This window comes from Columba livia, chromosome 7 (genome assembly GCF_036013475.1).
Source record: "Columba livia isolate bColLiv1 breed racing homer chromosome 7, bColLiv1.pat.W.v2, whole genome shotgun sequence".
In the NCBI taxonomy this organism is placed as follows: domain Eukaryota; kingdom Metazoa; phylum Chordata; class Aves; order Columbiformes; family Columbidae; genus Columba; species Columba livia.
In genome coordinates, this window is record NC_088608.1 from 35,984,753 (window position 1) to 36,008,622 (window position 23,870).

The following is a 23,870-nucleotide window of genomic DNA, read 5'->3' on the forward strand; positions in this document are numbered from 1 at the left end:
AAGACACAGGGTGCTGGCAGGGAGCAAAACCAGCCTCTACAGCACCCCAAAACTGCAAGCTACAGCACTGCTGTCCCCCAAGAGGCTGGCAAACTTGGATGTTGCACACTAGGCAACCAAGGGATTAAACAAAGCAGTACATATCAACAGCATCCTGTACCAGGAGCTTTCGCATACCAACAAGGCAACAGCTCCTTTTGATCCACTAAAAGTTTATTCAGTACAAAACACATTTACATCAGGTGGTGTGAACCATGTCCCAAAACACTTCTGGGTTTTTACAGCGGAATTCCACATAAACCAAGAACAAACACCAGCACCAGGGTGAAGCACAGCAGAGAACAGTACAGGCACTTTGCTTCACATAAACCAGTGCAAGTTAACACAACTCTGCCCACCAAAGGTAGATATAGCACAAACAGCCTCAAAGCATAATTTCTTCAGTTTAAATTCCTCATTTCAACTTAACATTAAACTACTGTTACTAATCTAGGTTTAAGAGAAATAATACAAATGCTAACTTTAAACCATGAAATCACTATTTCTTCTTTTTGGAAAGCAGCTGACAGTTTTGGACTACTGAGAAATTCAAATTAAATTAGAAGCAAGTGAGACAACTGGTCTCTGGTAGGCAAGATAATCAGTGTCTACCCCCAAAGCTGCAGCAATTAGTGTTTCATCAGGCTGAAGTTTCAGCCTGAGAAAAATCTGCTGATATTGTAAAAACATTTGTACAAGACTACTGCAGGCATGAGGGCCATCTTTCCACTATTTGTTGGAAATCAATATTAAACTAAAAGGTCTTCAACTTCCAAAGCCACAGCTTTCCAAATACCAGAGAACGTAGGTAATCTGCTCTTCCAAAAAATAAAACCCCATTTCTCCATAGCTGTTTACTGAAGACTGAAGAAAGTGTTTTGCTTTGCAGCACGACAAACTGTAGAATAAGCAACTCGTCTGTTTTAGTGCTGTAAACACTCAACATAATAGAACTTTGGCCCAGCAGCACAAAAATCCTTCTGGATTTGCATTGAGCATCCTTAAGTACAGAATACAATCAAGTGTTGCACAGGCTCAAGAACAACATTGACATTCCTGGGCAGCAGAACAGCAACTTCAAAGCCCAGTGCTGCTGGAAAGCCGGTTCTGCAGGAAGCAAGCACAGAGCTGGGCCTGTGTCTGTGCAGTGCAACCGCTCCGATGTTCCCAGGGGCCTCTGCTACCCTGTCATTTTCTCCTGGTGAAGCTGTGTTTACCCACAATGAGAGCTGGTAGGAAAAAAAACAAACCTCACACAACAACCCCCCCACACAAAGTGTCAATTTAAGGCTTTCCAAGAAAAGCATTTGGGTCATCTGCATGCCTGCAAACAGAAGAGATTGTCCCAGACCAGCCAAAGCTCTCCAGTGAGCCACACCACACCGTCTGTGCGAGGCAGACACACGAGAAGGGCCCAGGCCCCATGTTCTTCTCACAGGAGAACTGCAACTCTGTTCCATCACCCAGCCCTGGATTTCATTTCTTTACAAAGTCTCCCAAGTCTACACATCTACCTCAGCCCTGCTCAAATATCCACCATGTCCACTAGAGCAGAGAGGTGGAGCTCGGAGGCAACTTCAGCCTCCTTGCTCGCTCTGAGCAGCTGTTGCAAGTGTTTCAGTCTGTCTGACAGCGCGGGGCTCAGCTTCTCCTCCAAAAACTTGCATCCTTCTTGACTCCCAACCTGGGCAGATGGAAAAGAGAGGAGACTGAGAAAGAAGCATCACCCTGAACCAACAAGGGACTTCTCAGCTGACGGGCTGTTCCCCCACTTTTGAGAGCGACTGTGGAGGCCAGCAGCCTCCATCCATGAGGAGGTCAGGCAAAAATAGCATGTTCTGCTAGTTCTGTCCCCAGCCTTCAACTGGGGGAAGCTGACCCCCAACACTGATTCCCCAAGTTGAAGTGCAGCACCCCAAGGGACAATGCTTTCTGCTGCTGGCAGTCAGAACAGTAACACCTGTTGAGATCTGCAGAAACCATCTCCCTCCCAAAAACAAGTTATTTCCAAGGTGCAGTTTTTCAGTTCTTTATTTCCCAAGTCTTCCCAACACTGCACACCAAGGTAACTCCCACAAAAGGTTTTGCAACTACCACAGGAGTGCAGGCACCTGCATTCCTCAGAGCTACATCTAATTCTCAGTCCCACACTTTCTCACCTGTTGAGATGACAGAGGACTCTTCAATGGACAGGTGACAGCTGGGGTGGTGACCAGAGACTGGGGGAGGTAGAGAGGAAGACCTACAAAGTCACCAAGAGGCTCCATCTCCTCAGCTAGATATTGGTGCAACCGTTCTTCAAACCTGGACAGAAAGATAATAGCACCAGTCAGACTGCAGCCTGGCTTTTATCTTGTAACCGGGGGGGTAACCAAGAGTTCTGGGGTTCAGAGGTGTCAGCAAGAAGAACCTGACATTCACAGTCATTTCCAACACTGACATAACCCACCACTACGACAAAAATCCATCGCAGAAGGTTGTGGTACAGAAATGAGCCACACAGACTGAAGACACACACCAACGGGGAAAACAAGAAACCTTTGAGCCATCTTCAACAGCTTTAGGTCTTCAGTTTTGTGATCTGCATTGCTACAGGCACCAAATTGACATCCCAAAGTGGACTTTATAGACATTTGTGAAGCTGCAGGACACAGACTATTGTACACACTGTACTACTCTAGTATTGGTGGCTCTATCGACCACAGAGTTTCCAACCATTCCTCAAAGCTCCAAGTGTTTCTACCATCCTAGACGGTTCCTGTGATGCCAGCAGGAGCTGGCAGGAAACAGCACAGTGCTGATGTGCTTGATGAAATCAGATTAAACTAGAGACAGTCTAGGCTGTTGTTGGACTTCATCTTTCTCATGATGTGTAACTTAGAAACAGTTTACAACCCTGAGCCAGAGCTGCAAGGAAAGAATGCTGCTCTGGAAATTTACCTTCTGTTTTCTATTTTCTCCAGTTGCAACTGTGCCAACAGACGCTCTGGGAGAAGCTCCTGGGCTGAGGCTGTGTCTGTGAATTCAGCTGCACTGGGAACGCTCTTCTCTTGACCTGACAGCATGCTCATACCTGGCATCATGGAGACACTACAGTGTTTCTTAAAAGAGCTGGAAGATTTTACCCTTGACCTGGGGGAGGAAAAAAAAAAAGGCAAAGAAATGAGTATGAGTGTGACAATTTTCTCCCCTACTAGTTTGAAGTACGGAAATAGCAGGGAGTGAGAACCGATCGTCTGGAGACATTCTTTTGTACCAGGGTCCAACATACAACCACCTCTGTGTGGGATGAGAGAGGAACTTAATCTGAACAAGGGCTGGGATTCAGCTCAAAGAAAGGGATGTACCCAACACCTTCTGCTCCACAGCAGAGCAGCAGCTAAGCTTCCAAGAGGGGAGATTGGCTTCACTCTGAACATGGCTGGGGAAGTGAGCTAGACTCGTGAGATCTCAAATACTTCAATGTCACACAGCTCTAAGGCACTCTCACCCCTCAACCTGTAGTGTTTTCTCTTAGCAAAAGGACTTTCCTGACGTGTTCCCGCAAGCTGGGGACAAACCCTCTTTTTGAACTCAAAATGCTGCAAAATTAACATGTAATTACCAAAGAGTAAATCTGCAAATCATCTAACACATAATTCATCTGTCAGGTCCAGAGTGCAACTGAAGGTGAATGCAAGGGAAGGCAGGCTATTGAATAACGAGTACACTCATGACTTATCCCTATGCTCTTTTCCAGCCTCATACTGTTTTTCCTCCATGCTTTGTGTACCTAAAGTCTAATTCCAAAGCCTCAGCAGTGTTTTCTTTGGCAGAAGATAATTTCTCCATTCATAACACTTTAAGCACCCCCAACCCAAGCAATCCATTTCTGTGAGAGCCTAGTAACCCTGCAGAAATAAAATCTACTTACTACCCAGTTTCAGCACAACCTTGTACATCATTTTAAGGAGATGTACACAAGCACATCCTGGGAGGATGCCATGTGGTTTCAGCATTGTGACAGCACTACGTGTTCATTGTGGCGGCCCAGAACAACCTCTTAAAGTTCACGAGCAACTCGGAGGGTGCACTGGACAGCTGAACGCTGCAGTGCCAGCAGCTGCCTCACCTCTCACGGCCATGCCGGATCTCCTCCTGTGTGCGCAGTCTGGCTTGTTCCCATGAAAAAGGGACAGCAAAGTTCTTCAAGTGCTCCTTGAAGAAGTACACATGAATCTGACCATCTCCACTTACTGCTTCTGTGAATAAAGCCAAACCTAACATTTAATATTAGAGCATATTTTCCCCTTCAGAAATAAGCTCAGTATTGAAAAGCCAATTTGAAGAAAAATTGCATGTTCACTTGAAGTAGTTTTAGGTTGTAATATACATGTAAAAAGGAGCCTTCTCAAACTGACTGTTCAGATACCAGATTACTGGGAAAGACTGTAAAAAGCTGCTTTATCTTAAGAAATCTAGTGCATCCACGTTCAGTCATTTATTAAAAGAGGCTCCCTATAGGACAGCAACACCACACCACATGCTTGAAATTAAAAGTAAACAGAATCGGAGACAAAATTTCTCCATCCATGGAAGTGCTCAGTAACAGTGGCGTCTGCCATCTCAGCTGACCTGAGCTTATGTGACTTCTGAGGGACCAATTATTGGCCTCTGGTTGAACATAAACCCTCTCCTACTGGGAGGGGAGGGCTGAAAGTCTGACCATGTTCCTCCACAGAGACAAATTTTTGTTAATCACAACCTCAAGTCATCGTCAACACTAAAGACACACTCCAAAGAGCAGAATGATGTGCAATAAGCACAGTATCATTCTACAGGAGGAGATCAAGGCCATAGGTCCCTTCCTGCTACGTATCACTCCCTGCCACACATAAAGGTACCACTGTCAAGTTCTTAAACACAGTTGCACAAGAATAATCACCCACGTTGTAGGAGAAGTGATACCTGGAGAAATGGGCAGTTTGGGTGGTTTCCAGTCTCTCAGTTTATGATCAATGCAGACTGCCAAGATATTATCCCAAGGGATCTCATCAACAGAAGGTCCATCTTTAGAGTTCCCAGATGTTCTGGTTTTCCACTTCTGGTAAGTTTTGCTCAGCAGATTCTCCACTTGAGACTGGATCAGTGGTTGAGTATGGGAAGAACTCGCAATCTGAGACACATACTGAAAAATCATGCGGCAAACTGGACGCCAAGGAGCTATCAGGAAAAAAAGTAAATTGCAAGGATTTGTGACAGAGCAAAACTACCCACCTTACAGGCTGATATTTCAACACAGAGCTGGCACATGAGGGAATGATGTGCCACCTAGAGGACAGTGCAGCATGAAGTACATACCACCTAAGGGAGGCAGGTCTAGGTACGGGATCTGGAAGGACAGCACAGCCTTCTTCAGCCAGGCCAGGTGATCAGGCACATTCCATTGCAGGTGGGGCAACAGCTTGTTCCCCCCAGGCTCTGAAAACTCTGTAACAGGCCATGACAAGCCACAAAGGTGCTCCGAGGATGCCACATCCGAAAGAAACTGCAGCACACTGTTATACAGCTCTATGATGACCCCAGGCTCCTGAGATGGCAGGCCAGCTGAACACCTCTCCTTCCAGTCATGGTAAAAGCGTTTGCCAAATTCCCCATCGACACCATCCTCAATGTACTCCCGAAGGGTCTGACTGCAGAGCTTGAGGGACTCAGGGCACTGGGAAACCAGCCAGCCCACAGCTTCAGAGATCTACGATACATAAAACATGGGCAGTTGGAAACTGCTCTGCAGGGATCAGGACACAAAGGATTCAATCCTGCAGCTCTGAGTTTAATATAACACTATTCAAGGTACTATGCAGCAAAATACAAAGAAATCAACTACGAGCATCCTCATATTTGCAACAGTAAATTCTCCAGCTAGAGGATCATAAGCTAAATTCACATGAAGCAGGGTCAGAACAGACAGAAAGACTGTTCACACCAGGTACAGTTGTGTAGTGGAATTCTCTGCTCCAGGACACTGGGGATGCCAAAACTTATCTGGGAGAAATTAAGACAACTCCACAGAATGAGCCCAGGGTGACTATACCCAGAGAAGCCATGTCTGATCCTGGCAGTCCTTGAACTGCAAGGAGACGTACACTCTCAGGGTTTGTGGGGGAGCATCACTCCAAATATGTCTTGTTTTCACATTCAGGTGTGTGGAAAAAAACTGGTAAGAGAGCTTTTTGAACAAAAACCATGTTACAGAAACTTCAATGGAAAAAATATCCCATTACACAAGACAGTTGCAATTTAAGCTACTGAGAACATAATAGCTCCTTATCGGGCATTAGTAATTAAGAGGTTAACGATAAACCAGTTAAGTATCTCTTCACATGAGTTGCTGTTCTTACCCTTTTGGTGCCTTGTAAGTCATTGATAGAACCCAGGAGCTCAACAATGCTGTAGTCTGAAATAAGCTGGGCTGAAATCAAGTCCTGCAGCATCAAACCTTAAAAATAAGAAAATCTGCCATATACACAGAGAAAGAACAAACAGGTATCTCCTCTAATCTACTCTCACACTCTGCATACATTCACAGCATCACCTCTTTCCTCCATCCCTTCCCCGCAGACTCTCAGAATCAAATACTGTATGCAAAGGAAAACTGGAAGACAAAATAAAGTTTGTCTCTTTCCATACTGTTCAGTTCTTAAGGCCTCAGGACTTCTAGCAAAGATTTGACAAGTACTGTGCTTCAGTCTCTCCCTTTACCAGACAATGTATCTGAGAGACTGCACTGGTTGCAACAGTTCTACTTGGGGCATTTTTTACTTTTACTTTTTTTTTTCCAATACACAGAAATAATTATATACCTTCTTCTACTTCTTTCTCTGTGGCCTCCCCTTCTTGACCAGGGACTAGAACCACCAGGGGAACTATTGGGTGGAAAGGTTTGGCCTGAAGCAACTGTTTCAACTGCAGCAAAGCTGAAAGCCAATAAACATCATCTTCTGCAACATCTTCACTCCTGACTCGAGGGGGCAGGAGAAGAATGAGACCACTGGTTCCAAGCAAGTCTTTTTGCATTTCAGCCATATCAAGTTCAGAGTCAGAGAGCACACCATGCGCCACCTATACAAGTAACAAAGAGGACAGTTATGTAACAAAAGCTTATCAATGCACATCCTGCCTTATGGCCTGTTAGGTATCACAAAACTATTCTCACCTACCTTTATACACACACTGACTTTAATGCTTCTGCTCCCTTGTGTGCCAAGAGAACTAAATAATGTCAGTGTTTGAATTTTGCCTTCTGTATGTGAATCTGTTTTCTTCCAGCTTTTGTCTCCCATAAATTTGGCTTTCAACCAATCCACCAGTATCCTAGCAAACAAGAAGAGTGAGTTTTGAGGTTTTTTTTTAATGGCATTATAGTGTTTTAGCACCAACACCTCTAAGATACCACAACCTATCACAACCCCAATCTTCATATTGCTTGGATTTTTCTAAATAGCTATTAAATGTCCTGAAATTATCCACACTGCTACGTATCTCAAGGTTTTCTGTTCTCAGTATGAGCAAAAGGAATTCAATGACCAATGCCAGAAGATACAGAGCACTGCAACAAATTACAGCTCCAGTCTTTAGAGTGCTCCGGAGAATAAAAAAATAAAAATCACACAACAAAAAACCCTGGAAACTTAAGCAGTAGGGGAAAAACATATCAAGGACTGTATACTATTACTTTTCCTCTACTTGACCGCCCTGTTTGAAAGATAGGCCCAGCAACCAACTTTTACTTACCTGTTGGGATCATCTTCTGCATATTCATCATCATTTGGCAAAACCAACAGCACCTTCCAAAAAACATGTTCTTGTTGAACTGGAATATGTTCAGTGATTAATGAGACAAGATCCAGGGGAGTCCAAGCTAAATCACTTAAAGAGAGATACAGAAGCTGGTGAAAAGATGCCCCTAGTGCTCATTCCCACATGAGGAATTTTTTTCTTGTGTTGAACAAGCTACCGTCCAAGTAAACCACAAAACACACAACAAAAGAACCACAACACCACACACACACACACACACAAAACATCCATCAGATCCTTAAAGTTACATCTGCAGCAACACAATCAGATGGCCTAACGCTTCCACAAATTTATCTTCCAGTTTCCCTTATCTAGAAAATTCTCCCAGAAGCAGGGCTGCAAGTGGACACTCAAGTATCATTTGCCATTCAATACTGACATTTGACATCTCCAGCATTTGTTACAATTTGCTTAGAAAGAAGACAAGGATCAAACACCAACATACCTTAACAATTGCTGGTAGAAGTGCTGAACTTTAATTTCATGCACTGTCTTGTTTCTCAGCCAATTCAATCTGGAAACAAAAAAATTCTTAGTTGTAATTTTTGGTATAGAACAGGTACTTCAACTGAATTTAAGAAACTCACTCAGACCTAAGTACTACACCAGACGCTTTTGAAAGCTGCCGTTAATAGAAGAGTTTTACTAGGTTTGCAACCTTTGCCATGGCATTTGTGCAAAAAGGATCTTTTTGGGGGTACTTAGGAACAAAGAGTTTTACAAAACCATTAATGTTCATAATGGAACAGGGTTGCTCTGTAGCTTGCCTTCCAAAAAATCAGATTTTCAACTACCGCCACTGTAAATAACCTTACCTTGTGCAAGAGGTCCCCAGCTTTCCTCCATTCCCCAGGTTTACAATTCTCTTGCACAAGTTCTCCATGGCTATAGGCCACTCAGCGCTGGGGGACAGTGCTTTCAGTTTATTTTTTGGATCCATGCAACAGGGAGCAGCCGGAAACACCCTCATTTGACGTTTCAACTTCGTTCGAGCTGCCACTGCCTCCCTCCACCTTTGAAAGAGATAAAAAGGTCACATTAACAAATTCTTCTACAGGCGCACACCCCAAAGTGATGCATGAACTCAGCCTTAGGACGGGAAGAACTCTGCGAGGGAAGGTGCTCCATAGAACAGACACTTGCCTGCTGCTCCCTCTTCAGCAGTGAGAAATGCCACCCAAAACACACTTCAGGGTGGCTGGCTGCACTGGGGCAGCACAGCACAGAGATAAACCACAACAGCCACTGAACACGTAGCAGGTATCCACAGAAACAAGCATCCAACAGAAAGAATACAAGGAGGAATTCTTGCAAGATTCTAGATAGAACGAAGCTGAGATCTCCTACCAAGCTCACTACCTGACTCTTGATGAGGTTTGCTCTTCTCCCCACATAGAGCTGAGTAACTTAGAGGCTGGTAGTAAGACTAAGTCTACCCTTATAATGGGGACACGACAGCAAAAAGAACGTAACCAGACATCTGTAGTTCAAACCAACCCCATGACAATGCTCTCAAGAAACAATGCTCCCACAGTTGTGTTGCAGGGTGGCAACTCACCGTTGCAAGTACTTGCAGAAACACTGGAGCTCCTGAAGGGTTTCTTTGGCAATCTGGAAAATTTCATCCTCCAGAAAGAGGGCCATGACGTGACCACAGACTTCTTCTGAACAGCGGGCAATACGGGCTTGCCGGTCTCTCTCTAAGGCACACCTAGTGCAAAATTAGACAAACCAAAACATCTAACAAGGTGGAGGCTACAGAAAAATCCAATACAAATAGCTGAGTTGCAAACAAGGAAGACCACCACATTTAGCAAAGGAGAGGTATTTTCCACATTTCAGTGTGGTCCTTCTAAATAAGGCCTACAATCAAAACAGAAGTCATTCAAGTTTTACACTGATCATGGGCTTCCAAAGAAAGGTCTACAAGAGAGCCCACAGTTGAGCCATAGGGGAGTCAGAAGAAGAATAAGCATGAAGTGCAGCCTTGTCCTCACAAAGCATCTGTTCCCTCCCATCCTGGAGGACCAATACTGCCCAACAGAGTGCAACTGCAAACTGCCAACCACTGTACAACCAAGTACACCTTCCCTCTCTTTAAAGCAGCCTATTGAAGAGGACCTCAGAGAACACCAGCCAAGAAGCCCCCTGCTCCCTGACAAATTCTTACCCTTAGGCAAGCATCCTACAATAAAATATAGAATATGGTGTGTTCTACTTACTTTAACTCATTGGCTGAAGCTTCTTGAACACTCTCCTTTATTATTTCTTCCATTAACTCCATAACCAACAACTGGCTCAACTGCTTTATTAACTGTTCTCTTTCCCACTTTTGCCTGGAAGGACAAAGATGTACACAAGCGGCAAGATTTACACAAGTGAAAGACTCGTGCTGGGAAACCTGTCACTTAGTTACACAAGCACTACGTGCAGCATCAGCAATAGTTCAGCTAAAACTGAGTTCCCACTAGCTTGTTTCTCTTTGCATGGAGCCAGGTTTCCCTCAAAAATACAGCTAACAATGGGATTAATTTTATTCTCACCACAGTCAACTACAGACAAGTAGCTTGCTCAGCAGGAAAAGCTCCTGCACACAGCAGGGCTGGGATCCATCTCCCTCTCCGGAAGCTCTGGGTGACTAGTAGTAGCTCTGTCAGGTCACTAAACTAACTAGCAGGTCACCAGGGACAATCTGTCTGCACAATCCCAGGGCAGTTCAAGGCGAGATAAACTGAGTGCTGTCAGCAAAAGAAACAGGGCTCAAGCACACATGCAAGGACTCAGGTTGGCACCAGCTGTTGGAACACTGCCTAAGGGTGTGTGTAGCCCACCCTGCCCCACAGCAAACACAGCGACTCACCTCTCCTCCTCCACTCTGCGCCTCTCCTCCTGGACACGCTCCCTTTCTGCGGTAAGGACGCTTCCAGCCACCTGTTTGAGGATCTCCCCTGTCACTTCAGTCACGAGTTCCTCCAAAGTGGCCTCTGAGGTGCTGTGCAGAAACAACAATACTTTTTTCAAAGCCAGAAAGTTTTAATTCAAAACCCTGTGTCTGTGCTTTTCTCAAGCACACCTTTGCTCCACTGCGGAGGGTTGACTCCAGCTACCGGTCAAGCACCTGTGTGGTTACCAGCTTGCTCCCCTCCCCACACTGCGACAGGAGAGAACACAGGAAGAACAAAAGCAAGGAAACTCATGGAGACAAAGGCACTGTAATAGGCAAGGGGGGGAAAAAACCCCAAAAAACTAAAAACAAAAACACACAAACAAACAACCAAACAAAAAACCCCCCAAAACCAAAAAAAAACACAAAACACAGCCACCAAAGCCCTACACCCCTGGCAAGCAAAGCAAAGGCAGCCAGCCACCACCTCGCACAGGCAGACCAATGCCTGGTCTCAAATCAATGGCCACCCTGGAAGGCAGAAAAACTACACTTTCTTTTTCCTCTAACCCAGTTTTATTGCTGACCATGACATCACACAGCATAGACTTTGGTCAGTCCGGGTCAAATGTCCCAGCTGTGTCCCCTCCCAGCCTCCAGCACACCCCCAACCCACTCACAGAGGTGCAGAGTAGGAAACAAGGCCTCAGCACTCTGCTTTTCAGCAACAACCAAAACACTGGTGCATTAAGAACACTGTTTTCGTCAGAAACCCAAATCTACAACTCTACCAAGTGCCTCAGAGAGGAAGCACTATTAGAAACAGAGAAGCAGCCAGATCTAGACTTACTCCTCTTGTCCCCCTTCAGGCACCTTCCCATCCACAACACACATTTCTTGTGGCAGAGGTGTATCATGTAAGCCACAGTTTACAGAGGTCTGCAGTTAGCCTTCCATTAGGCTAGCTGGCTTGTAACAAAGTTGGCAGACATCTGAAGAAAGGTCTGCTTTTCCCTCAACTGCATCAGTTAAGACAGTCTCCACAACAGGCCTTGCTTAATTTTATGATCTTCACACATGGTGCCAACTATGGCAAATTGCAGCTTTGCCAGCAGACTCCAGGATTACCAGCAATAAATGCTCTTTACCAGATTGCAGCAGTCACGTAAGCTGTTCCTGCTGTGCCAACTTCTCTGCACTCTGCTTTGAGGACGTCCTGCACCAGACTGTCCACCACTTCGGCGATGTCCTGCAACACAGAAGAAGCAGTTGGAGCAAGATGTGGTCCTGCTCAGGATGGCCTGGGCACACATGTGAACCGGGAGTGAGGCCTTTCAGCCTCCTTTAACTGATTGTAACCAGCATCACCTGTATTTCTACAGCTTTCTGTATTAAACATGAGCAATTCAAGTTTGGAAGTAATAGCTAAGACAAGTAAATTTTGAGATGGATCCCTATTTTCGTACTTGAGTTTTCTTATAGAGTTGCCACTGCTCTACAAGTAGGAGCTGATTTAATTCCACACTGAATTTCACACAATTCCTGTGAAATGACTACTGAGATGTAGCCACATGTAGGCAGAATATGGCAGCTGTACTTCACAAAGCAATGAGACACTCCAAGTTGGGTTCAGCAGTAGTACGTATCTAAACACGTGTGGGATGGAGGAAAAGTGGAACAGCACAGATACACAGGGTACACATCTAAAACCCAACATTAATAGTCACATCCACAATAAGGAACTTTGACATGTCTCATTTGAAACACGTGCCAGTAAGAAACAGCTCATTATTATTCACTAAAGCAAAGTCGACCTACTAAGTCAAGATCATAACTTTCTGACTCTCTCAGAGGTTTTTCAAACAGATGCTAACACACATGGCTGTTTCCTCCATGAAGGAGCCTGAGCAAGCACTACGTTTTCAAGCTTGCATCCAAGAATCATTCAAGACTTTCTCTTTTCAGAACAGTTCAAGGAAACAACTTCTCAAAGCATCCACAGCACTGAAGCAGGGAGCATCTCCTTTAGGCTCTACATACCACATGCAGATCTGGAAAACTAAACCTAAGAAATTTGGTTATCTTTTCTTACATTTCACAGATCTTTCCCAAATACTTCAAGATGGTTTTAAGTTTCCTTACTGTGTCTGTGTAGACAGGCTGAGGCTTTGGAGGGAGAGGCTCAGGCTGTCCAGCAGGTTGGGACACTGCTGGGGCAGAAGGCAGCATTGGCACAAGCTGACGAGGTAACAGCGAGGGCAGAAGATGAGCCGGGGGCTGGACTCTTACTGCTGCAGCATCTAAATCCACACCTTTGCTTTCCACTCTTCCTTCTTGGGAGGGAGGAGACAGTGAGGAGAGAAAAAATTAAGGAAACCAGTTCAGTCACAAATAGAAACAAAACTATTCTTATCTTAAAAATCTTGCTTGTCTGATAAATCTCACCAGATCATAAAATGAGTCCGTAACTGAAGCTTGCTGCCTTAAAGTTAAATATATATCATAGAAACTGATTTATATTTTTGAATATTTTATACAAAACATTCAAAAATTTCACCAACTACATACATTTCCAATAAAACAACTGTTTAAAGTCAAGTGTACTTAACACCTACACATACCACTTGAATAAATGCAAAATATCCATACTTTCAACAAGGAAATAAATATGTTTAGCCAGCTTTTTTAAAAACATTATTATACACACAGTGGGAACAAACAGTTGCAATACAAAATCTGCAAAAGCTGAAAAGGGTGGTTGGCTGTCTGAAATAGACAAGTTATTTCACCTATGTTGGCAAAATTGCACTCATTTCCTTTAGTATATTTCCTGTTTTGGGAAATATCTTTTTATTAATGACAAAGTTTCTTAGCTTTTACAGATACACAAGTACACTTAAAACATGCTTTCATTACACCCAAAAATTCCATGCAATTCAACCCATAGGAGCCCAATACAGTTTCTGCTTTGTAACAAAACTACTCACAGAGCTGACCCAGCAGCATGTTCTTGAGCTGCATCCAAAAACACCTGTTTGCTCTTACCTGTTGCTTCCACACTGGATTTTTGGCCACTATTGGCTTGATCCACAGGGGTGCTCCCACCAATATACTTGTTCTGTCCGTTGAAGCTGGACACAGGCACGTGGTGAGGCGCGGGGGGCAGTGGCCCCCCATTCACAACTTCCCCGACCGACACCATCAGCTTCTGGCTGACAAACATCGATTTACGTGGCTTACGTAACCCATCTGGCTCCAAGAAAGCTGAGCGATTCAGCTCCACGTAAGCACTGGGGAAAAACAGAAAAGAGTACACGCTGAACTAACATTTCTGGGCACTCTCATGGACTGTTTTGTCTCTTTCTCCTTTTAACTTTTACCCACTGTGTATAATATCCATGTACATTTTACCTAGACTACATCCCACATGATAGATGCCAAGACTATCTTCTTCTAATCTTGGCACCTGTAGTATGGCTAATTCATCATCTCAAAACAATGTTTACAGGAAACAAAACTCTTAACTGGCATGCTCAAATTTTTTACCTTCTCCAGTCTCATGAGACAAGGCTTCTGTATGAACACACCTTACAACGTATGTATTTTGACGACAGACATTTTGATCTGCAAATCGTTGGCCTCTAATGTCCTCTAAAAACTGTTTTGCACTGTTCAGCTGCATCCCACCCTACATGCATCCCCACAGTGCCAGTTTCCTGAGCAGCAGACCTGTATCCTTATTTCCTAGAGAGCTGCAATTTACTACGATTCAACTGCAAGATAAGAACCTAAACCATTTTTTTTTTTTCCTACAGGGTTATCCACAATGTCTCTTGTGGACACAGAGCTCAATATGCAGTCACTCCTCTGGTGCAAATGTTTCTCTTGCTTTTTTCACCACCTTCCAGAAGGCTGATGTAATTTTGTGCCCTTGAAATCTCTTGTCACCTTATCAAACCAAGCATTATGTTAAAAAAAAAAAAAAAAAAAGAATATATAAGGGCATAAAAAAAAGTTATTGCGGGAAGTTACCGTAGTTACAGGGATACAAACCCCATTTATGAAGGGAAAGATGCAAAATTGAAGAACTTGACATAAACCACAGCAATAAATAGAACAGATCCTTACAATTTGCACCCATCCCTATCCTACTGCTTTGCTTACAGCGCCCAGCCCCTGCCCTTCACCTCTTCCTTTGGCTGCAAACTCCAGGGGCAGCCCATCCACATTAACACTTCATGTTGATCTAACCCCACTAATCTGTGTGACCATCCTATGGCACAGACACCCTTTTCCTTACACTTACCCATCAGACACACTCAGGCCATAATAACTTATAAAATCAGCTGCTTCCTCACAGTCTTTGAACAGCAGCATGCGGACCAGGTGATCCAAGGGGAACGCTGTACATCTTTGGGTGCTCACAGTGTAAGCAATATTGAGAGACTTGAGAGCATCTTTACGAATCTGAGGAAAGATAAAAGGAAGAGCCACGTAACTATAAAGACCCTAAAATAGTGTACTATAAACATGAAAATAGTCTTTAAAAGAAATCAGTACTTTGTCAAATATTCACACAAACAATTACTCAGATTTAACTTTTTAAATTCTATGCAGTTGCTTTCTAGTTTCAGCTCCTCCTTGGTGCTTCTCATTTTGAGCATATCCCTTTGATTCTTGTGCAGAAGGAAAAGCTTGCAAGGGCTTCTGAGAGTGCAGGTTGATACTTCCTCTGCAAAAGTCTCATGCCCGCTTCTCTGCTTTTAGGGGAAATAATATGTATTTGTACACAGTTATGGGAAAAAAATGTTGAAAAGAGCATTTCAGTTTTTGCCTTTTAAATCTTGCTAAGTTTAAGCACTTCTGAAGAACCAAGAACAAAATTATTAAGGTTAAATATCAGTTTCATGCTCACTAAGAAGTTTTCCTCCCAACAGTCCCAGATAGTTTTACTGATTAATGCTTCAAAAAACAAATTCCATTTGCCCTTTTCTCACCTGGTTAAAATAGCAGTGTAAGATACAGGCATTCAAATAGGAAGCTGTTTGCACTAACTTGAAAAACCTCACGAAGTTGTTGCTGTTTAATGCAGCAAAAGCTTGAACTGCAAATCTAACTTCAGGAGAGTTCCTAACCTCTGGATGAAACTGCTGTACTTCTCTGTGGAGACAAAAGACAGACAAAACTTTTGCTTCAATAGGAACAATCATAACTCAATAGCACCTTGTAACAAAAGAGAATTAAAATTAGAAACTGTAAGCAAGACATGCAACTACTGTGCAAAACAAACAGCTGTGAACTGAATTTGCAGCATAATTTACAAGTCATTAATCTTCTAATGATGCTTGCATAATCAGCATGCTATTATTTAGCTACATCACTCTAGTGTTTAGAGAGGATGGCAGTTAGACTGACCAGAAAGGTATGACACTGCCCACAAAACATTTTTTTTCTTGATCCTACTGCAGATAAATCAGTGAACCTTGCATATCACTCTGAGAAGAGAAAAAAGTTTCCTTGCTTGAGAATAGTGAAGATTCAACTTTTTTTTTTTTTTTGGGGGGGGGGGCTGTTTTTTTTACTACCTGCAGAAGGTCTAGTGAGTTACTCAAAGCACAGCTTTACTTTTTTTTTTTCCTCCTCTTAAAAGACACGTTTAAAAATGACCTATTGAAAAATTAAATTATTACTACAGCACACTTTCTTTGGCAAAAAAAAAAAAAAAAATGCAACTATGCTCTTCCACTACAATTTACCTGGACTTAATCCCAGTTGTTCCCAGAGGCAAAGAGAGAAAATAAGTGATATCCATTATTCCTACCTGAGAATATCACCCTTGTTGAGATTCAGCAAGACACTATAACCTCTGAACTCTGCTTCACTCTTGCAGTAAATCCCCTTGTTAGCCAGGTCCTGATACATCTCCTTCAAGCTCTGCAGGCATTTAGTCATGTTCTCATTGTTGATTTTGGCATCAAAGGAGGACATGGGCTCTTCACACAAGTGGTGAGCACAATGGATGTGAAAGCGAGTGCACTTCTCAATCAGAGACACCATCAGCGGGTTGCAGAGATGTTGCTGGGTTATATCCTAACAAGAACGATAAAGCATTGCCTGTACTTTTGAACTACAGGTGAAGAACACAGTCATCTGGCACTACTTTTAGAAAACTCATTCATCTGTGCTTTGAGTCACTTGGCAGTTCAAAACATTTGGATTGCTATTGCTTTTTGCTTCACTTTTTACAGGATTATGTGATATGCTTTCTATCAAACACCTCCATCCACCACTGCTTACCTTTCTTATTCCACGAGTTCTGTTCCAGACAAAGTCATACCACTCTCTGTAGTTTCCTTCTCCTTGATCCATAATGTTCGTCACTAAATAGTCCATGGTCATGCTCAACACCTCAGAGGGTCTCAGTTCATGGGGCAAAGGTTCCTCTTGATCTGCTGAAGACCTGCTATATTCCTTGATTGCTGCTGCGTGATCTACCTGCAAGATGCAGATAAAAGTCCAAGGAGTATTTTCAACTTTTCAGGCATACAGAGGATTTAATCCCATCCATGCCTTTCCTTTAGTAAGGAGCAGACTATTAAAGCAGTTTCTCCACTGTTCACACAAACAGCCCACATCCATTCTGCTACCAGAGCAAACACATTATTTTCTTTTACGACAGGATCCTAAGTGTTGACTTAAACTCAACTTTGAAGACTGTATACTGCTGCCCTATAGTTTTAGAACTGTAGTTCTGAAAACCTGTCTGTAGCTAAATAACAGACATGCCTTAGAGTGAAAAAGCAATTCTCTAGCCTTCTTGTTTTACAACACAGAATTGAAAGACATTAATGAAATAGCATCTGGAATTTTTCCATCAAAATTAACTCTGTAACCAACTAGACAACACTGACAACTTCGTATAAATAACAAGTGAACTGCTGTCCTGGGAACAAACCCCAGCATACAAAGGGCTCATACCTTGTCAGATCCTAGAAGCACTTCAAAGATACTGAGCTGGTTTCTCGTCTCCCTCATGTAGCGCTCCTTTTCAGGACACATGTCTGGGCAAGTGCCAACAACAGTTTTTGCTTTGCCAAGATCAGTCCTTTTTATTCGAGCTAAAAAAAAAATAAAATTTAACAATTAAGCATTTCTCATTCCTGTTTTCAGGACAAGCTATCACCCTGATATGCTGACAGAGTCCTAAGCTGGTCAGATACCTCAAGTGGGGTCTGTACACTGGCCAGATGGGTGTCAGAAGTACATTGCTAGGGCAACACTTCACAAAATAAGCTGGTGGGAAAACGTCTCTAGAGATTCCCACCTTACTCAGAGCAAAGCTGTACCCATGCCCTGGCATGGTCAGAAACACACAAGGATGGGGTTCTTCCACTCGAGTTCTGCTGAAAAAAAGTGAAGCCTCTAAAAGATACCAAATGTTTTGTATCCTAACTATCTATCCTGTTTTGTGTCCTAACTAAGCACCAGTGATTTCCCAATTCCACGTCAAGTTGCTGAGAAATGTGTTCGTCAATATTAAAAATAAGATCTTAAATTAAAAGTAGGTTCAAGCTTTGAAATGGCATGTACATCACAGAAGGGTTTACAACCCAGCATTGTGAAACAAAGGGCCATTTCTTGAAATAATGAAATAGTTTGAATTTAGGGAAACATCAGTGGGCTTTGGATAGCTTTCTTTCAAGAGCCTACAGGGACACTTATCTCCCTGCATGGTGTCCTTCACAGGAGATGAACAATCTGCCACTCAGTTTCTGCCAAAAATATGCATGTGCAATAAGTAAAACAGATTTGTGTTCTACAATAAATTAATGTATAGAACAATCCCTCACAATAGAACAGTATTTTGCAGACTGCTCCATATTAAAGACTCTTTAAAGCCATTTCCATAGCATCGCAACAGCTTTGCAACAGACACCAAACACTTAATTTCTTTCCAACAGTGAAGCAGATTTTACACTCATTAACTTCTGTAATTACCTTGTCGCATGATTTTGTCCCTTTGGTCCAAAAGACGGTATCTATCTTCAGATGTCTCAGCCACTAAACCTACCAGGTTACCAAGAGACAACAAGGAAGCTCCCAAGGCTTCTGAGTTCTGCCCTTCACAACCAGCATCAAACAGATCCGCCTCAAACTGCAGCGCCTTTCGAAGACCAGGCTTCTTTGCTGGAGAACTAGATGCAGAAGACTTTTATCAATAATACACTAATGCACACCCCTGCCTTAACCAGTTCAGTGTTCTTTAGGATGTCAACATCTGTTTAGAAGATGACTTTTCTCACAAGGCAATGTATCAAAAAAAAAAAAAACAAACCCACAAACCAAAACCAAAGTATGTAACAAAATACTAAGATCCCAATGATGCTAGCACTGGGAGTTAATCTAATTAAATCCTCAGCACTGCCTTGACAACACTGCCAAGCATTCTTGATTGTGGTGAAAGCCTCAGTCTTTGTACAACAGAAAGTGTATTACTGAATCTGTCTTAGAGTGGATAGAACCAGACTGTTGTTGCAGCATTTTTGCATCACTAAGGCACAGCAGTTTGCATTTTGAACCAGGAGCTAGCCTGCTGTTTGGTGTGAAAAAAAAGTGCTTTCTATAGCAAAAGAAATACAAACATTTTTTAAATCAAGGAACACGCATTCCTTCACAACATATTACTAATTTTATATTTCTATGATTGTGCATACCAAGTTACTTTTGTCAATCTAGACACACCATTAAGGTACCACAGAAAGATGACAAGCCTACCACTGCAGCAACCAACACAAAACAGGAGGATTCCTGTACAAAGATCATTCACTTGAAATGTGACAAGACAATGGTTCAAACTCACCAGCTACTCTGAAAAGGGGATTCTCATTCTACAGAACTGTAATCGTCTACAAATGAAACTACTTACTTCAGAAGCTCATTTAATCATGAGCGCAGAACAGTGTCATTACTGCTTCATCCTATTTTGGCTCTATGTTGTTTCATTCAATTCCCTTCTGCCTCACTATTGCAGGCAGAGTTACTCATGTTGTGAACAAAATATTCAAAACACCAACCAAAGTAGAAGACCTTAATAAGCAGTTAGAATTATCTTTCTAATTAAGCACGAGATCTGTGAGCTTGTAATTCAGTCAAACCAGAAGAGACAAATGAAGCGCACTCCGCAACAAGAATGTGACGATGTGGCAAACACCGATCATCATTTTCCACCATCCACCCTGTGTCCTGCCAGACGGCTTCCCAGAGGAGCACACATACCTTTTACCAGGCATGACACTGCTGACAGAGGATCTTATCAATGGTTTTCGAAGAGGGGAATGCTGATAGTTTTGCTCTTCGCTGCTTTGCCTTCCTTCATCTTCACCTGTTTTCTTCTCTTTGGATGAAAATTCTCTTTTTGCTGGACCTGAAGTGACATATAAATATGAATCCAGGTACTTTTCAAATAGTTTGAGCAACAACTTTTTTTTTCCCCATGGGGATGGTGAGCAGTTTGTTAAAAAAATACTATTAGAAAATGAATCCAAGATTAACACTTCTGTTCATGTATGCAGGATGAGAAGCTCTACCAAGTAAGCCTACTAATTGCTTGGCAGCTTCACTGTTCTATAAAGAATATTTTTTAATCAAAAATCACTTAGCAACAACTATAACTGCTCAGCAGCTTGCCAGTAAATGAAGTCTGATCATCATCTGAATTTATGCCCTCTTGGGTTTGGGATTTAATCCACAAATCATAACACTCAACAACATATGAAATTAATCTCACCTACGTAAACCACAACTTCCAGTGCTCCCACTGAAGGATTTTAGTTATTCATTTCACATACCCAAGCCTAGACTGACATTGGCATGCCTTCTCAAGAGTTCCATCTTCACTTGGCAGGGAGAAATTCTTCTCCCAGGACCAAATTTTCAGCCAGTTTGATTTCTTGAATTCTCAGATTAGTTATTTTAGAACACTGCCATTCATGTTTCTATAGACTTAACACCACAATAAAATCACAAAGGCAAATAGAAACCCCTAAAGCTGCTGCTTCAAGATACGAATTCTCAGGAAGACAACACCGCAGCTGTTCATTTTCTGGAAGGCAACTTTGTGGTTGGTCAAAGCTGTGGAGAACCATTCATTTGCTGACAGTTGAAGCATGTCCCCAGGCTGAAATCTCAGGGGTACACACACAGCATTCATAAAGGGAAGCACTTGACAATTCAAATTGTTGTTCTCTTTTTGGTTCAGGCAGTATGTAATTTTTGATACGCAGAACAGACACTCACTTCAGAATACTCCTTAACGCAGTTTTTGGGACACCTTCCCGAAAGTTGGAAGCCCACGCTTTGAAGTGGGTAGTAGCAAGGCATTTGAAACCGGGTTTTCTTACAACCCCTAAGAACATCCTACTTTATATAGAGCAGAAAGTCAACATCACCATATTCCTCTTGTGTGGTCCCATGAATGGTTTCTAAATTCTCTTGTAAAACTACACCGTCATTTCATATGTCTTTAGCTCTTTCGTATGGCTGAAACAGTATTTTCACTCAGATTAAGCAAAACGTTTTGAACAACAAGAATTTAAGAAAGAATCAGTGCAATTTCCAACTGAGATTTGCAGTTGCTCACTTACAGCTTCCTCAATACCAGAGGACAGTACTACAGATGCTGGAAGTTTACACAGTTTACAAAAACAACAAGAAAAAAAGCTCCAAGGGCTAAGACATCCCTTCTGGCACCCAGGACTCCCAAACCATAGACTGTTAAAGGCTGAGAAAATATTTTGGAAGCAGTTACATGCTTTATCCTGTTATTTTTTCCTCTCCCCTGCATACTCACATAGGCAGAGACAGAGCTAGCTGAAACATCACATAAAATGGCAAGGCAACTACTTTTATGCTTCCCTAATGACCAGCCCTCAATGCTCTCAGCATTTCTGCACATTGAGCAGTGTGGCTAGTAGAAATCAAGACAAATAATCACACTTCTGAAACTGTAGCATTCCTACTGTGGAGACCATCTTTGTATCATTCTCAGCATATCAGGAAACAAGAACAGATTACATGGCATGCTGGTTTTTTACCACTCAGTAATCACATCTGGAAACATAGACTTACTCGTCTTCTTCTTTTGCCAGAATGTTACTATGTCTTTGTGCAACTCTTTCGCTCTTTTTCTGGCAAGCGCTGCAGAGGCCTGAAAGAAAACAAAAGCAATGTATGAAAACCTATTAGCAGCAAAACACCAAAACACACAGTGTAGTTTTTATCAGAGAAATATTTACCAATTTCCGTACAATTCTCTGACTGCATTTTAACCTCTCACTTAAGACTTACATGCAACCAGCAGGCCTGTTCTCCACAAAAAGTGCTGCTTTTCTAAGAGCTACAAGAAGCTTGGAGCACTTGAGAGCAAAGGTGCCTTTTTAAGCACCAAACAGGAAAAGATCACACAGTCCCTGATCTGGCTCCTCAACACACCTCAGCGCTGACAGAACAGCAGTAAAACCAGCAAGCAGGTCACTCTGCAGATATTGCATGAGCTCATCCCACCACAGTGCTGCTGAGCCTGAGCAAGAACGTGGCAGCATATCTAACTCAGGTTTGGGCAACAAGATACAAGCAGCAGGGATCGGCTTGGTGTTTGAACTGGATGCTAACAGGACAGCTAAAGCCAGGCAGAGCACTGGTTTTTACCACATTTTAGGTACAGTTCAGTACACTTCTACGCCTGCGACACAGGGCTCAGGATACGAAGCTTTCCCCAGGTGAAAAATACACCACACTACCAAACAGGGCATCCATCCCAAGCATTCAGGTTTAAGCTTGCTCTTGTGCCAACTGCTTCCAATACTCACGTGATCAAAAAAGTGGACAACAGCCATTTTTTTATTGCGCCTGGTCATGACCCGTCGAACTCTTACAAACTGGCCGAAATGCTTCTCCAGCACCGTCCTGTCGTTGAGATAATCGGGGATGTTCTTGCACTGGATGGCCGTCAGCTCGCCGGGTGACAGGGCCCCCAGTCCCTCCGTGCTCTCGCTGCCCCGAGCCCGGCGCGCAGGGGTCACGGGGCTGGCATCTGCAAAGAGAGTTTGGTGGCCGCCTCAGAAAACAGAGCGATAGGAGGGATGGGGTGTCCCGCGGCTTCACCTCCACCCCGACCTACCTTCCCGTGGAGGGTCCCGGCCTTCGGCCGGCGGCGGCTCCTCGGCGGGTCCCCGCTCGGCGTCGCCGGCCCCTCCGCGGTCGCGCTGCCCGCGGTTCTGGCTGCGCAGCACCGCCTCCAGCGTGCGGCCGAAGAGCGCCCCGCCGCGGGACCGGTTCAGCAGCACCGCCCGCTTCTCCGGCGGCGCCACCGCCGCCCGCCCGCCTACCGCCGCCTGCCGCGGCGAGCGCTCCCGCTCCTCCTTCCGCTTCAGCCCCTTGGGCGCCGGCTCCCCCGACTCCTCGAACAGCGGCCGCGGGCCCTTCTCCTCCGGGCGGCCCAGGGCGGCGGCAGGACGCGAGAAGGAGAAGGGCCCCACCGCCGCCGCCGCCGCCGCCTCGGAGCCCGGCTCGGGCGCGAAGCCAAAAGGCGGCGAGAAGGTGAAGTCGGCGGGGGCGGCCGGGCCCTTTTCCCCGTCGCCGGCCGCCAGCGGCTTGAAGGCGGCAGCGGCGCTCTCGGGGGCCTTGAAGCGGAACTCGGGCGGCGCGAAGGCCCCGCCGCCCGACGCCTCGCCCGGCCCCGGGAAGCCGCCCAGATTGGTGGGCGGCTTGAAGCTGAAGCTCGCGTTGCCCGCCGGGGCCCCGCTACCGCCCGCTGCCGTGAAGGCCGACGCCTGACCTAGCCCATAAGGCGACCCGAAGGCGGCGGCAGTACCGGCAGGCCCAGGGGCGAAGGGGAGACCGGGGGCAGCACCGCCCTGCCCGAAGACGGCGGCCTGTCCGAAGCGCAGCGGCGGCGAGAAAGCGGGCGGCCCGCGGAACGGGCCCCCAGCGCTCATGGCGGCGCCGCCGCCACCGCCTCTCTTCAGCGGGTGGGCGGGGTCCTGCCGGCGGGGCGGGGCTGGGGCGCGCGTGCGCAGGCGGCCCAGGTGGGCGGGGTCCCGCTGCTGTC

General features: G+C 44.4%; 1 protein-coding gene across 1 annotated transcript; it reads right to left on the reverse strand.

Moving 5' to 3' along the window:
• Positions 1-195: 195 nt before the first annotated feature.
• MCM3AP (minichromosome maintenance complex component 3 associated protein) lies at positions 196-23,757 on the reverse strand. The gene is made up of 28 exons (XM_065069342.1): positions 22,941-23,757; positions 22,630-22,853; positions 21,890-21,968; positions 20,039-20,186; positions 18,761-18,957; positions 17,741-17,880; positions 17,060-17,257; positions 16,584-16,852; positions 15,760-15,922; positions 15,069-15,229; positions 13,808-14,052; positions 12,905-13,095; positions 11,911-12,011; positions 10,739-10,870; positions 10,101-10,214; positions 9,437-9,589; positions 8,694-8,891; positions 8,324-8,392; positions 7,813-7,947; positions 7,239-7,392; positions 6,882-7,140; positions 6,420-6,517; positions 5,380-5,770; positions 4,987-5,241; positions 4,151-4,280; positions 2,980-3,171; positions 2,199-2,343; positions 196-1,723 (listed from the first exon to the last, which is right to left on the reverse strand). The coding sequence occupies exons 1-28, from the start codon at positions 23,755-23,757 to the stop codon at positions 1,565-1,567; spliced, it is 5,517 nt and encodes a 1,838-aa protein (XP_064925414.1). The 3' UTR covers positions 196-1,564.
• Between the last annotated feature and the right edge of the window lie 113 nt (positions 23,758-23,870).